The 15213-nt window shown below is 46.5% G+C and overlaps 1 protein-coding gene across 1 annotated transcript in view; it reads left to right on the plus strand.

Annotated features, from left to right (window-relative positions):
* Positions 1 to 1516: 1516 nt before the first annotated feature.
* Positions 1517 to 15213, plus strand: part of LOC119431896 (phospholipid-transporting ATPase ABCA3) — a 39653-nt gene continuing 25956 nt past the window's right edge. Inside the window, exons 1-5 of the mRNA XM_037699337.2 lie at positions 1517 to 1831; positions 4875 to 5126; positions 8535 to 8838; positions 10998 to 11246; positions 14462 to 14650. Coding sequence (XP_037555265.2) covers positions 1517 to 1831; positions 4875 to 5126; positions 8535 to 8838; positions 10998 to 11246; positions 14462 to 14650 — 1309 coding nt within the window. The remainder of the gene's footprint in view (positions 1832 to 4874; positions 5127 to 8534; positions 8839 to 10997; positions 11247 to 14461; positions 14651 to 15213) is intronic.

Genomic DNA, 15213 nt, shown 5'->3' on the forward strand with positions numbered 1-15213 from the left:
AACAGAAAAATTGCACGGCATTGTATGGCATGAGGCTGGAATTAATGAGTGCCTTAAACCCGAGCTATTTCCCAAAGAATCTTTTTCGTTAAGGCTCTTAACGAAACGTTGTATTGCATTTTGAATCATTCGCTTGCTTCTATTAATAAGGCCAATATTTAAGCTTTTGCATTTACCGAAACCACGCAGTGTTGCTCTTTTCAAACTTAATGAGGCTTTTTTTACGCTATAGGCATAGCACGAAAGTCAGAAGTCCGATGGGTGATTCACTATTTCAAGTACCCCGAGGTCCTTCTGGCACTGTCGGGGGAGGCTAGGGCAGATGCACAAGCGATATTCCAGTTGTGCCGGGTGTCGGTCGTTGCAATGAACGTACATCTGCTGCCGCCATAGAGCGAAACTCTTTCCGTACCCTCCCGGATGTTCCTGACCCTAGCTGTTGGGTGCCGCCGAGTGCTGCTCCTTCCTTGGCTTAATGGCTTATACTTAACATAATTGAATCAAGTGCCCGAAGGCGAGATCTAACCTCGGTCGCCTAGCACAGCTGCCCCAGGCTCTAAGCATTAGGCCAGAAATCGCGCGCATACTTCCATCGTGCCAACGCCAAGTAGCTCTTTGATGTGATCGCCGCGTGTGTCACAATGTATATAGCACGGGTGAGCGCACTCCAGCTTCCTTTATGCCAAAGACAGCAGTAACGAAATGGACAGATTTGTAGCATTTCATTACCCGCTTCACGAGAGCTTCGCTTCACACAGATTCCAAGTCTTGCGTTGCAACTGCGTGTTTTTTTTTTTTTCATGAGGCCCACACAATCGTTGCACGATGCGGGAGTGTACTGGTTGAACACGTTGTTAAAAGTGACATACTACAGGACATTTTCCAAGAACCTCATCTGTATATTTCAGGTGCAGACTCGAGATGAAGCCGTGCCTGCAAGGCGCACTGTCCGATTTGATAGTGGAAAGATCTTGACCAATTGTAAAAATAATGTCTCCCCCTAGTGCTGTCGGAAGCAGGGACACTTTCACGTGAAATGGGTCCGTCAGGGCCATATACGCGTAGCAGCTGTGACCAATCGAAAAGGGATCAATGCGACCAGGCATTGCTTGCTGCAACAGTATATAGTATACAGAGTTTTAGCAGTTTCAGTTAGCCCACTCCCTTCTTACCATTTGAGTATTATCGGATCATAGAAAGCGCAAACCTGTGCGGCGGGTTGTGAGGACCATCTGGTTGCGTAGAGCTCAACCAAACACAGATCTAGCTATGATTGCAGTAATCAAATGTAGTTTACCTCGTTGCATGGAGTAAATTTTCGGCATTGGTGTGATGGTGAACGCGTTGCCTTTTTAAACGCCTTTTTCGGCAAGAACACTCACGTAACGCGAAAACGTGTCTATAAGGCATTTTGGTTAGACGAGTCGTCACAAGATGTCGGTAGCAGAGCCCGGTAACCCGGTATCACGAAAAATCGTTGCGAATATCGGGATACCGGACGCGCTATGACTCCCTAATGGATTGGATGCTCGCAGATCTTTCTGGCGGCGACTACGCGAACCGCGGTGGAGCGCGGTCCATGCGCACGGTTCCGCTGCTGTGGTGCCGGCAGCTGTTCGTGATCCTGTGGAAGAACGTGTACGTGAAACGGCTATGCCGCCACTACGTGTTCACCGTGATCGAGGTGGTGTTCATGGTGGCCATGCTCCTGGGCATCCAGGAGGATTCGGTCGTCAGGGAGCCCCTGGTGCATCGCGGGGACACCGTGTACAGCCCCATCGGGTACAGGGCCTTCTGGAACACGCAGCGAGACTTGGCTCGCATAAACACGGTGAGTCAGATTTAAAGCAACCGAGGTCAAGCGTGCCCTACTCGTCAATCGAAGCCTGCCCCTTATTTTCGCCGAATATAAACAAGGTGCCACGACCAGACCTGAAAACTAGTATGCAAGTATACCTCGCATTTATTTGTTTATTTATTTTGTTTATTTATTTCATTACCTTCAATACCCGAAGGCATTACAGAAGGGAGTGGGAAAATAATACATAGCTGTTGTGATTGTTAGCGGCTAGTATATGCAATAATCATTGTCGACAGCGGATTTAAATGCAGAAACACTTGGAATGGTGACGACGGAGGTGGGCAAGTGGTTCTATTCCTTCGATGTCTTTGGCAAGAATGAATCGCAAAATAAGTTAGTATGGCAAAAAGGAATTTCAACTTTATGAGGGTGATTAGTATGACAAGACAAACAGTATTACATCGTGGCATTTTGTTTTGTGATGACAAGTTGCGTTAAGTAGTATACGAGTGGGTGCTACGTTAATGCCAACCGCAACCTGTCATCGGACGTCGCACTGTCATAGGACGCCACACAGAAGGGCGGAGAGAATAATCGCGGCGATCATACGGAATTTTTTTTCCGTTCCAGGCTTGTCATTGCTACTTCGCGACACACCGAATTTGAGCTCATAAATAATAGAGCTTCCTACAAAAATTACCAGTGAAATTGTGGTTCTAATGCCTGCGTGACCTGAAAGTGTCATGGTTCGTGCGACCATATGGAAATGACGGGGAGCACAGAGATTGTTTAAACTTCCTTCTGGCTCTAGGTGGCTTTGATAATTCACAAGTTGGTCATTTTAGTTAACAGATTTTGTTATAAGTAACAGCCATCAATGATTACAGTTGTGCACAGAGCACAATTCCTATATGTTTAAATAACTCTGAGTACTTGAATATTTAGACAAATAAAACCGATAACAGGGTCATAAGAACGTTTGAAGCCACAATAACGAAGATTAGACAAATCTATATGCTAACCATCATTTCCTTACTACAGCTCTACGATCACAGCACCCCTGTTACCGCTCGCAATTTTTGCAGGAAACTATGCTTAAATTTGAACGGGATGCTTAAGCGAGAGAAGGCCTAATTCTGACGTCACGTATAGCCATCAGACAAAAACCAGTCGACGTGTTACACCATCATCATCATACCATACACCATACACTATACAGGGATAAAAATTTCTACACAAGTAGTTTTCAAAGATGATGATGATGATGATATGTTGGGTTCGTTGGCGCTAAGGGCCAGGGATGATCAAAGAGCGCCGCAAGTTCCAAAGAGGATAAACAATCCAAGAAAGCCTGGCTCCCATTTAGGCGCGAAAATCACATCCGTCGGCGGTTGGGGTCGAGTTTCTAGAACTTCCCTTTTAATCACCTAGCCTTTGGCCTCCTTTAACACTGTATCACCCAATTTTTAACTGACGAAAGACATTGAGTTGCACTTAGACTCTTGGAGATAGTTTTGTGCGAGAATACATCTAAAAAGTGTTTTACACATGAGGTTTCCACCCTAGGGCGAAGACCCCAAGAAACTTCGTGGTCGCATCAATTCAACCGCCGTGGTGGCTTAGCGGCTACGACGTTCGGATGCTAAGCACAAGGTCGAGGGATCGAATCCCTGCCGCGGTGGCCGCATTTCGATTGGGTGCCCGTTGAAGAACCCAGGTGCTCGAAACAATTCCGGAGCCCCCAACTACGGCGTGCTTCATGATCATAACATGGTTGTGACACGTGAAACCCCAGATAATAATTTGCCTTGATTCAGGTGCAAAATTACAGTCAACTTAGAAAATATGTCACTTTCCTTTCTAACATCCTAGCCTTTAATCCCCTTGAACCTAATATAGCCTGGTATTCGATCTGAAGAAGAACTTTTGACTTGCTCTTATAACGGCTTTTGTGTGGGGTTAGAACATAGCTGATAGAAAAAAAAAAAACAAGCTTTACACATGGAGTTTCCCGCTATGGTGAACACTCCAACAAACTTCGCGGCTGCATCCATTCAGGTGCAAAATTACAGTAGTTGCGTGTGCAGCACTTACTGTTTTACAGGCCACCGTAAGACAAGATATGGTTAGCCTGCAAATTAAGATGTTGCAAAACGCGTGAATGTGCGGCTGTCAAGGAGGCCTCCTTGCCCGCTAGACGCCCATTTAATTTCCTTGTAACGAGCCGACAAATTTCACCGAGGTAGCAAGTGGTATTAAAGTATACTTTTGGAAGTTATAGGCCCACATAAAGGTATTCGTAGTGTTACTCCAAACGCTTTTCTGCAGCTTCAAACCCCCAGATCCAACGCATTGTTTGAATCTAAAGTTACGCGTACCTTGTCCGACTTAGCAAGGTTGCAGCTGTAGCGGATGACCCCAGCCCAGCCTGGTCGGCCGTAGCTGTTAGCTGTGTGTATCACGATGACGAAGGCGATGTCTGATGCTTCTGAACAGAAGATCGTTGATGACGAAGGCTGCGCAGAGAAGCACGACTCACATATACAGGATACGTGTTTCATTTTAGTTGCACCAAATTTTTAAAAATTGCCTGTGGCAGATAGCACAATTATAATGCTTGATCTAAACTACTCGATGAGGCGGCCATTACTTCCACAAGAAATAAAACGCCTAATAGAATATTTAACATAATTACGCTAATTAACTTTTTAACTATTTTACGGCACGTCTTTCAATGTACGAATTATAGCCGCTGAGTTCGCAACGCGTATCCACTGGGAACGAATTCTCAGGACTGAACCAGTTTCGAGATATTAATTTTCAAAGTGTACGACAAAATGCGTGGGCGTCCCAGTTCACTTTTTGATGAAAACGCTGTTGTATGCATTGACGCACAAAAGTAACTGGAACACCAATGCATTTCGTCGGACACATTGGAAATTAATACCTGGAAACTGGTTCAGCCATCACAATTCATTCCAAGTTGATACGTTCCAAGTGGATGGCGAGTTTTCCTGCACAGCCGACGAGGAACCTGTCAAAGAGCTGCCTGTCTCTTGGCGGTCTTACGCAGGTGTACTTCGCGCCCAGGAGCAACTACCTGTCCGCGCTCACCCGCACCGCCTTCGCTCACCTGGGCGTCCACAGGGTGATCGAGGTGCCCACCGAACAGCAGTTACTCGAGCGCGTCCGCATCGACGCCAACAAATCGCTGCCGGCCACCAGCGTGGCGCTGCTTTACGTTAATCACCTGGGCGTCAACGACACGGTGCCCGTCAGCCTGCACGTGACCCTGTTCGCGGGACGCCTGCCTTACGACTTGCAGGTGCGTGCGGTCAATGGAGGTGGTATTCGAAACAATGGTGGTCGTGATGTCGCTTTCGGCCCCTGCAGTGCGCGAAAGCACGACCTTCGAGATTAGTTTTTGTTACTCGGACGGATGAGACGCATGACCGAGAACAAGCGGCACCTTGCGATGGCCTCCGAGATAGGACGAGATTAGTTTGTTGCTCGGAAGGAGACGGTCACTGAGGGCATACAGAGACGAACGGTTTTCTCTTAAAATGGTAAAAAAAAGCAATTTTGCCCTTACCGCTTCTCTGTTCTGGCTCAAATTTTGCAGGAAGGTCGCCCATTTTATAGTCCCTATTTTTCAATGTAACAGTTGGCACTGTAACATGTCTGTTTTGTGAAGAACAGAAATGCGCAATTGTCTTCGCCTGCACCGCTCGCAGTGAGCGATGTTTCAAACATCGCTCACTTTATAACTTCCGGCGTCAGCAGTACGGCGAAGCTGGGCCTTCGAGATTGGTTGCCATTAATCGCTAAGGGGCGAGGGGTGCATTTGGATGGCGTAGACGAAGACAACATGGCATCTTTTTATTAAAAAACAGGTAAGTAGCCGTGCCATGTTTTACAGTGAACGATCAGAACCTTAAATTGCGATTTTGTTGCGAAAACTCAGCAACAGCAGCTGGGAGCGGAAAATCTTCATACGATTTTAGCCGAGAAATGCACCTCCTTGCACAGTTTCCTAGTAAAATTACTTGAGGTGAAGACGTTGCAGTAATTTAGCTAGCATGTAAATGATGGTTAATATATAATGGTGTGTTTTCTTCGTGCTTGTGTTTTCACGCTTTCTTACCCGTGGCGAAGCTGCTGAGCTCGAGGTCGGGGGTTCGATCTCAGCCGCGGTGGCCGCAATGCGATGGGGGAGGAAGGCAGAAACGTTTGTGTACTGGTGGATTGGGTGCATGCTAAAACACCCCAGGCGGTGGAAATTAATCCGGAGGCACCGACTCCGCCATGCCTCATTATCAGATTTTGCGATTAGGCTCTTAAAACCCGATAATTTCAATAACTTAGGTAAACTGAAACTGCTCTTGCGGCTTAATTTACTGCCTTTCGTCTGCCTTCATCGGTACAACATTTCGATACAGTTATATGTGTAAACGCCGGAGGCAATAAGACTCAGCACACTCGCAGCATTTTCAAGCATTAAGGAATTTCTAACAAAATATTTTGGTGAAAATTAATAATTTTTATTGTCACAAAGCCGTTTGAAGCTAAAATAAGCATGTTTAGGCATAGCCTTCTACTAAGCACCATCCACATGCAGGTTGAATCACCTTGCTTGGCGCTCCCGCAAGGAAACTCTTTCTGTTAGGGGTGAGGTGAAAAAATGATTAAAAAAGCGGACATCACGTTTGTCATGGCCTTTTTTTTAATTCAAAATACCCCTAAAGGCCCTCGCGCAGGAGGGTATTACATAGGGGGGTTCAATGCAACAAAAAATGTTATACAGTGGGATTAGTCAAACGTGGAAAGAACAACGCATGAGCGAACACAAATGTCACAAAATAATATTAGCTCCAAAGAACACAAAGATAGACATGGAAGAAGCAACAACAAACAAAGAGATAACTATGTGTCCGAAGTTATACAATAAAAATAGCGATAGTTTTATTCTCACTTCTCAACTTCCGTCATTATTAGTTCATAAAATTTAACAGAATCAATGACGGTGGCTATGTGTGAGGGCAGTGCGTTCAAGTCAACGATTGTACGTGGAATGAATGATTGTGAATAGTTAAAGGTATGACACGCAAAACGCTTCACTTTGAAAGGATGGTCAGTTGGTCACGTCTGGGAAGGATGGCAACTGGCGAAGAAAAAAAGTCGTCATGAAGCAATGGGTGATGATAAAGTTTGTGAAACAGTGATAACCGTGAAGCTGTGCGTCGTTGCAACAAGTCTGGCAGTTCTGCACGAATTTTCAATGCTGAGACACTACAATGACGGGACCCGCCGAGGTGGCTCAGTCAGCTAAGGCGTTGCGCTGCTGAGCACGAGATCGCGGGATGGAATCCCGGCCGCGGCGGCCGCATTTCGATGGAGGCGAAATGCAAAAACGCCCGTGTGCTTGCGTTGTAGTGCGTGTTAAAGAACCCCACTTGGTCAAAATTATTCCGGAGCCCTCCACTACGGCGTGCCTCATAATCAGAACTGGTTTTGGCACGTAAAACCCCAGAAAGAAGAACAATGACGGGAGTAGTCTGAAAAGATGAAGCGAACTGCGCGGTTTTGAAGTGATTCGATGTTGTTAAGTAAGCTTGGTAAGGGTCCCAAATGGCGCATGCATACTCGATTTTAGGCCGTATTAGGGTGATGTAAGCAAGTTTATGTAGGTGCGATGGAGCATGCTTGAAGTTATGTTTTAAGAGACCTAATGAGCGGTTAGCAGATGCAAGTATGACGTTGATGTGATGATTCCAAGATAAGTCTGAACTAAGGTAAACACCAAGGTATTTGTAAGTAGTAGTAAGTTCAACTGCAGTATTATTTAAAGAGTATACGAGGTGGAAATTTTCTCGGAGGAAATGCCAAGCTGCCGCTTGTTCTCAGACATGTGTCAAATCCGGCGAGCTATAATGACAGCGTTTTACTTTGTCTCTCTCGGAATCGAAGACTTCTATTTACGAGCATTTCGTACCGCATACCCTCGTACATTAAATGTAAAATTCCGCACGGAGGCTGCTATGTACATACAGTATCTGAAATTAAGTTTTTACGCTGTCACACATTTAGCTCAAATTGGCCTTGAAAGAAACGACATGGTGGGGAACGATAAGCCCAGACATTGTGAAATATCTTTTGGTGGAACTTTATAGTTCTTCGCCCCCTTCGAGTGCGTTGCATTTCCCTTGACAACCATGTCACGTGGCGACGGAACAATGTCGCAATCACTTATTGCTAGACAGATTGGCTCTCGGATTCTAGGCAGAGCTCACCTGGGTTCTTCCACGGGTGCGCATTGACATCAGAAATAAAGCACATTAGGCTTGCTCCGCCCTAACCGGTGAATCCACAAGTGAATCCACCAGGGATGTCACCGGTGAAGGCATGGTCGAAACCACAATCAGTGAACCGTTCGATATTAAGCAACTGTCCAATGATATACATATGTGTAATTGTATGTACTTTTATGTAAAACTGCAGCATAATCGTAATCTCTAGCAATGCAATGCAACATGGTCATTTTAAATTCCTAACCTGCTGTGTACGTTCGCGTCAGAACATTACTATGGTTAGTCAGTGCCCTCATATACACTACGATGCTTCGCATCACGTATCGCCCAAGCAGATTTGTGGCTGCCAATTTTTTTTATAGTTGCCATTTATGAGCGCCGAGCCCTCACTGGAACACTGCTCGGCGTGTCTCGGTGCTGTGCAGGTGCTGTACCAGCAGAGGCTCATCTCTCAGCCCGAGGGACCCGTGGCCGAGGAGCGTTTCCCAGAGATGAACACCCTGCTGCCGGTGATGGGGGTGCTGCAGCAGCGACACCTTCAGCTCCAGGCAGAGCGTTTCGGCTACCGACACCCGCTGGAAGAGGTGACGCTCAATCGCTTTCCCTTCCCCTCGCACTTGGAGTACAAGGACACCAAGAACTACGCCCTGGTGCTCACCCGCTTCTGCATCGGCATGCTCGTGCCTTTCTCCCTGTTCGTCGCCCGTCTGGCCGACGAGAAGGCGTCCGGTGAGCTGGAGACGAAGACAAACTGAGGGAACACCCACACAGTGGCGTATGTTATACACCGCAGAGGAAGAGAAATAAGCTTAAGTTTGGTTGTTTTGCGGAAGGAAAGATTACGGAGATGTATACAATAATGCTAGGATGAAAAGTATGTATAGCATACCTGATTGACGCAAGCATACAGGCTAGGTCACTATTTGTCACCGCACCGTCTCAAAGGGGATGCCAATAAATCATCATCATCATCAGAGAAAATGCACCAGATGTCCTTCCTTATAAAAAAAAAATACACATTTAGGTCACTACGGGGCTAATTAGGAGCAAAAGAAACAAATTCAATGAGAACTTGGTTAAATGTCTAAAATCTTCCAATTCACTTTTATTGCGATATAAATTACACGGACGCCTGAGCACAATACCACCAGCGTTGCCGTCGGCGTTGTCGTGCTGTCCTGCTGTCGAAGACGCATGCGCGGCCCGCGCCAGGATAATTAGAATGCCTTTAGTGATGCCAAGTGCATTCGGCTCCAAAAACGACGAAGTCAAATGGAAGCACCGCCTCGCTCCGCGCAATCATCTCTGCCCAACCTAGGGCAGTGGCTTCCCTGCTGGCATGAGCGCTGTACGCGCACACTTATTAGCGTTTATGTTAAACAGATGTGTGCATGCCACGGTATGATATGCTCACGAATGGTTACTTCGGTCTCAGCCATTGTACCATCGAGGGGCGACACCGGCAAAGACCGCCGGCACACTTATCACGCCAGTGTTCTGAGACGGCTGCATGGCAACGCTTAACGTTGCTGTCACTTTCAATATTTTGCTTTGCCCGAAATTGACAACGCTTTAATTGAACTTTGTTTGGCTACGCAAGAAAATTTCTAAATTTAACCGAGTAGCATTGAAGCCTTGACTGTTTATATCTGTCCTGAAAATGTGCTGCCATTGATCTTCCAGTTAAATTTCCTATACCATTACGCCTAGCAGTTCCAGACAATCCTAATTGGAATGCCAGTGTATATTTTGTAGCAGATGTTGACTTAGCCCGCTAGTCTTAGTTGCGAAAACTACTGCGGTCTTGTTGCTTCTTTAAGGGATATCTTTCCTCATATACTTTGCGCACCTCGCACGGCGTTCTCGAAACTTGAACGGGAGAGGGTGATAAGAGTAAGGAGAAGGATCAGCGAGAGGGCCAACGAATTGGTTTGTGCACAGCTGCCACGCGAGGTGTGACGTCACCGAAACCACGTGAGGCCCGTGCCTCATCAGGGTGCGCGCTGCGTGAGTCACCACATGTAACGCGAGTATGCGTGTGATGTCTAATTTATCGTACTGTCACTGTTATCCACTTATGGCTCGAGATTTCTTGAATGTTGTCGCCGATTTTATACCAAAATATTCTGGCAGAATATTGAGATAGCAAATTAGTAGATTGCTGTACAATGTAAGATAGATTTATCCGCCACGAAGTAAGGATAGTAGTTTTATCGGCCGTATATACTTGTAAACATTCGCTTGCTAACTTAATTAACGAGCATGGTGTCACGCATGCACAATCGAAGGTGTATAAACATCTCGCTTGATGACCACGGAGACTCGCTGTCAAAAGGATGGAGTGAGCAAGGGCGGTAGCCGCAGCGAGCGAATTGACCTTCGTGCTGCTTCACGCTTAAACACGAACTATCAGCATCCGCCGCAACCTGTCCCCATCGTAGATCACCTTCAAGATAGGGCCCGCGCGGCCGCGCCCTACGCAGCAGCCGCCGGCGTAGAACGCCCCCCTCCCTTTCCTGCCCCCGGTGCCTTGCGGGCGACGGTAAACTGCGCGCTTCGTCCCCGCTTTCCTCCCTTGCGCGCGCGAGATTGAGGCGCCATCGTCGACACAGCCTTGCGCGTTTTCACTCGCATGCACATACAGCATACGGTGCGCGGTGACTATGTTGTCACCCTTGGACTTTATACGGAACATGACGGCAACGCCGACGGCAGAAATGCGCCTGGAGTGTCCATAGAATTATTATCGCAATAAAAAAATTAGTAACCTGCATATCGGATCCAAAAGTAAGAGACTTGGTGCAAAGAACGCAATGAGCCGATCAACAGTTATCAGTGCCTCGTTGGAAATTTGACGCCTCTGTGCTGCGCCGCTTGCGAACTTGCAGGCATGAAGGAGATGCTCCGGCTCATGGGCCTCAGTGACTGGGTGTACTGGGTGAGCCACTACCTGAGTGGCTTCTTCATGCACCTCATCACCGTCACCCTTATGATACTCTTCACAAGCGTCAAGAGGAACGACGAGGGTCGAGCGTTCATCCAGTTCAGCGACCCGTCTCTGCTCTTCACCATCCTCTTGTGCTTCTGCAGCAACTGCCAGATGCACGCCATACTGATCTCCATGTTCTTCGGCAGCTGTGAGTGCTCGGCGTATGCCGTCTTTGCACGTCGTTCGATGCACCCATTCTCGCTGTGCGGTTCATCCTACGTGAATCTTCCCGTCTATACTGCTAGTTTTACGCAGTCTCTGAAATCGGCGCTCGATACTGCTTCGACGTTGGTGCGAGTTGAAAAGGGAGCGTTTAGAAGCGAAAAAAAATGGAGGACGCTTAAGCGTCGCCTTTAAGAGTGGAACGCGATAGCATTCAATGATCCCTGGCTGCTTATCAGGCTTGCCGGCAACTACAGCTTTCTTTTTCACTAACTGCGCCTCCGCATGCGGCTGCCGTAGGGAGCCTACATGCAACGGTGTTGTGGGCTGCCGAAGATGTGAGCGCCATCTGTATGGTATTTTTGTAAGGAGGAAACCGCGGCGCACCGCTGTATTAGTGGTAGAAATGCTGGAAAAGGGGCTTGTGTTTGAGTTTCCGCGTAAGAGAATTATGTTTTCTCGAACATTCAAATTACAATCCGACGCTATCACGCCTGTATGTTATGGTTACGTCGTACTTTACAATTTTTCTGACGCATTTTACTTTGAGAAATTCGATTAGTTCACAAGCGCATCTGCGCCACATAGACGGCCTGCGTGGTCGGCGTGGTTCGGGATTATTTTCTTGGCCGGGCAACGCCCTCGACGCCGACACCGGATTTTCTGTGACACGGGCCCTTAACGCGGTCGCGTTAAAAGGCGAAGTGGTGCACCCGAGTAAGTGCGTACCTAACCCGATTCTCTGAGCCACTCATGGCCAGAAAGCGACACGTGAGAGGCGTGGGATGCCGGTGGGCCTGAGCTCGACGCTGCGTAACTGAATCAGCACCGCAGGTAAAATAAAAACGGAATAGCCTCTGAAAATCGTGTTATCAGAATTACATTGATAAAAAGAAGTAGAGTTAGGAGAGAGTTCGGAAAGTTTCAGCTCTGTAGGAGTTAAATTCGAGGCTCCTCAGCAGTCTTTTTTGTTTAGGTAAGTGCTATTGAAGTAACCAAACTCTTCTCAGGAAACTAGACTTAAAAACAACTCAAGTTTCTGAAGATGCTTCCAAATGGGTCTTTTTCATGGATGAATCTACCTATTGGTAACAGCGTCGTCTCAGGAGACTTGATTTTTTAGCTGCGGGCTGCGTTCAGGGTGTTATGCGGGGAATAGCTCTTTCGGGCAATAACTGAATAGCTTATTTAACGCCACTTAAGTGAGTGTTACACTTGCTTTCTTATTCAAAATCTAACGCTTATTTTGTTATACGAGCCTTTACTGTGCATCAGTGGGTCCTACAAGACAGCGGTCGTAGGGGGGTAACCTGCCGGGCCTGAAAGGAATTGACCCAAACTTCTTCTGCACCGTAAGCTCAAGCGCATTTAAACAAGCTTGATTCATCGTCATTCTCCTTGGCCGCGTGAGTAGCCTACAATGCGAACAATGCAGCGCACTTGAAATGTTATAGCGTATGTGTTTAGCAATTAACTTTTCATGCACCCGAGAGCGGAGCTTAGTTTTCACAAAATGCTTGGCAGGTACCGCAGATGAAATGTTAAAATTTTGTGCCTTGTAGTCTCAATTTAGGTGATTGTGCGGCATCTGACAAATCTATAGGGCTCTTCTGATGCTTAAGTTTAATCTTACAACAGCGGGTCACTCACAGTGTGCCTGTGTTAGCTAAACGCGATGGCGGGGCTGCGACGTCTCCTCAAATTGTCTCTATTTGCAGCGCAGTTCTCCAGGCGTAACAGTTATTAAATTCCTCTGATCTCAACGTAGCAGAAAAATGTATGAAATAATAAAAACCAATTAAACGTGGTGAAGCTAGATCGTGCCTTGGTTGCACTTGGAAGGTGAGCCTACTCAACCTGGCGGTATACATATAGACGACAACAAAACTCTTAGAATGTGCGTGTTTTCAGTTCGAACATAATTTTTCGGGGAAAATACCTGTAGCATCTAGCACGACTTTGGTCTGTTCAGGTGGATTAAATGACGAGGCGGACATGCGCTTCCAATCACGAATATTTAGCTAACGAGAAGGATCAGTAACTAGCTATTTAAATTAGTCACTTCATGGTACAAGCTTTAATGTCGAAATTAAAATCAAGCGGTAGTCTAGTCAAGTCCACTTGGAAGTCTGAAGAACATCACCAGTTTCCAGCTATTAATCCTTACAATGCGTTGCGAAATAAGCTGACACTCCAGCCAAGCATTCTCAAAAGCCTTCCGCTGGCAGTTAGGGGCCATATTATTTCGAATGTCAGTGCGTGAACAGTAAATTCTATTTATTGTTGTTGTTCTGCAAAATTAGTCATGAATGAGGAGTTAGTTATCAATAAACATAATATTCACAATAACCTAAACAGAAATGAAAGGAAGCATAACTTGATGCCTGTAAGAGTCGAACCCTCAACCTTTGCATGAAGCAAGGGGTGCTCTACCGATTGAGCTCCGGCTACGGCTGTATCTTCATCCCCGTTTTCCGGTATTTAAGTACATGCATATAGATATATAATTTTATTCTTTGAGTGTTAGCCAGCACCCCGAAAGGCCAGGGTGGTGAAGGTGGAACATCCATTACAGTGTAGGCGTCACGTATAAACACAAAAAAAACAACATTGTGAGGGGTATTCAACTAATTCCACACGATTAATGGAGGACATACGTACCATCTATTCGCTTTCGAATCTTGGTGACACGATGACCGTATAAGCTCAAATGAGGTCTGCTTAAGATAAGTTCTTTACACTGAATTTCATATAACCATACTGTGCACTGGTGCCCCCATGTCTCTTGCCTTCAACATTGGCAATCATTATGGTAAGGAGGGCATAAGAGTCTCTATACAGGGAACCCATATGCTCATACGGGCTTATTCAGCGTGGGAGATATGAGACATCGTTTTTATTTTCCAGGACTGGGATAACGTGGTATTAGGAGCAGGTAACTGGCTACTGAACAAAAGCTACAGGAACGCCTCAAGGCTACCACAGTCGAGGTCCTCTCTAGATAAATGATGAACCGGAATGAGAAGAGCCACTCGGGACTCAATTTTGTTTAACCCCAGGAAGCGGAAATGTTGTTATACTAGCTTTTCCCGTTCATAAACGCCACTCGATCGGTTCTGTAAGCGGCAGCTTATTGAACGTCTTCGACATTTTCTCTCAGCTACGGGTTGCCCCCTCAACGCCCATTTCTCTTACGCGCAGCCCAGTACGCCGTCGCCGGCGCCATGCTCTACTGGACCTTCAGCTGCGTGATGCCGTTCCTGACGCTGGAGCAAGCCGACGGCGAGGGCTACTACTACATCCAGCGCAATCACAAGCTCTACACGTCCATATTTCCCGGGATGAGTCTACATTGGAGTTTCCGCGTCTTGGAACGGTTCGAGAAGTTCGGTACGATGCCGCAAGGAGGCGTGCCTGCGCGCTGCAGAGTGTATTGTATCGCACTGTAGGCTTACGTACAGGGTAATAATTTTTCAAGTTTTGCGAAATTTTCAAACATCGATTGTTGCAAATAACAATTCTAGTCAGTGGCCTAACACAGAAAATGTGGGAGGTGGAAATTCAAGACGGTGAGCAACACAAGAACAAGGTGAAAACGGGAGTCAGCGTTTCGACAAGCGGACTTGTCTTTTTTAAGGCGACATATGCTCTTTATATGCTCGACAATATAGAACATATGTCGCCTTCATAAAGACAAGTCCACTTGTCGAAACGTTGAATCCTGCTTTCACCTTGTTCTCATGTTGCTCATAGTCCTTGGGCTGGATTATACAGAGAGGCGGAGATTACTTGCGCGAAAATTTGAAATACATATTCAAATAATTAAGAACATTCGCTAATTAACTTCTTAATAAATACTTGATGGCGCATATTGCAGTTTACGAATTGAAGCCAGTGAGTGTGCAAGGCCTATCGACTCGGAAGGAATTCCCAGAATGATAACAGTTTGGAGA

The sequence above is a fragment of the Dermacentor silvarum genome, chromosome 10 (assembly GCF_013339745.2).
Source record: "Dermacentor silvarum isolate Dsil-2018 chromosome 10, BIME_Dsil_1.4, whole genome shotgun sequence".
Classification (NCBI taxonomy): domain Eukaryota; kingdom Metazoa; phylum Arthropoda; class Arachnida; order Ixodida; family Ixodidae; genus Dermacentor; species Dermacentor silvarum.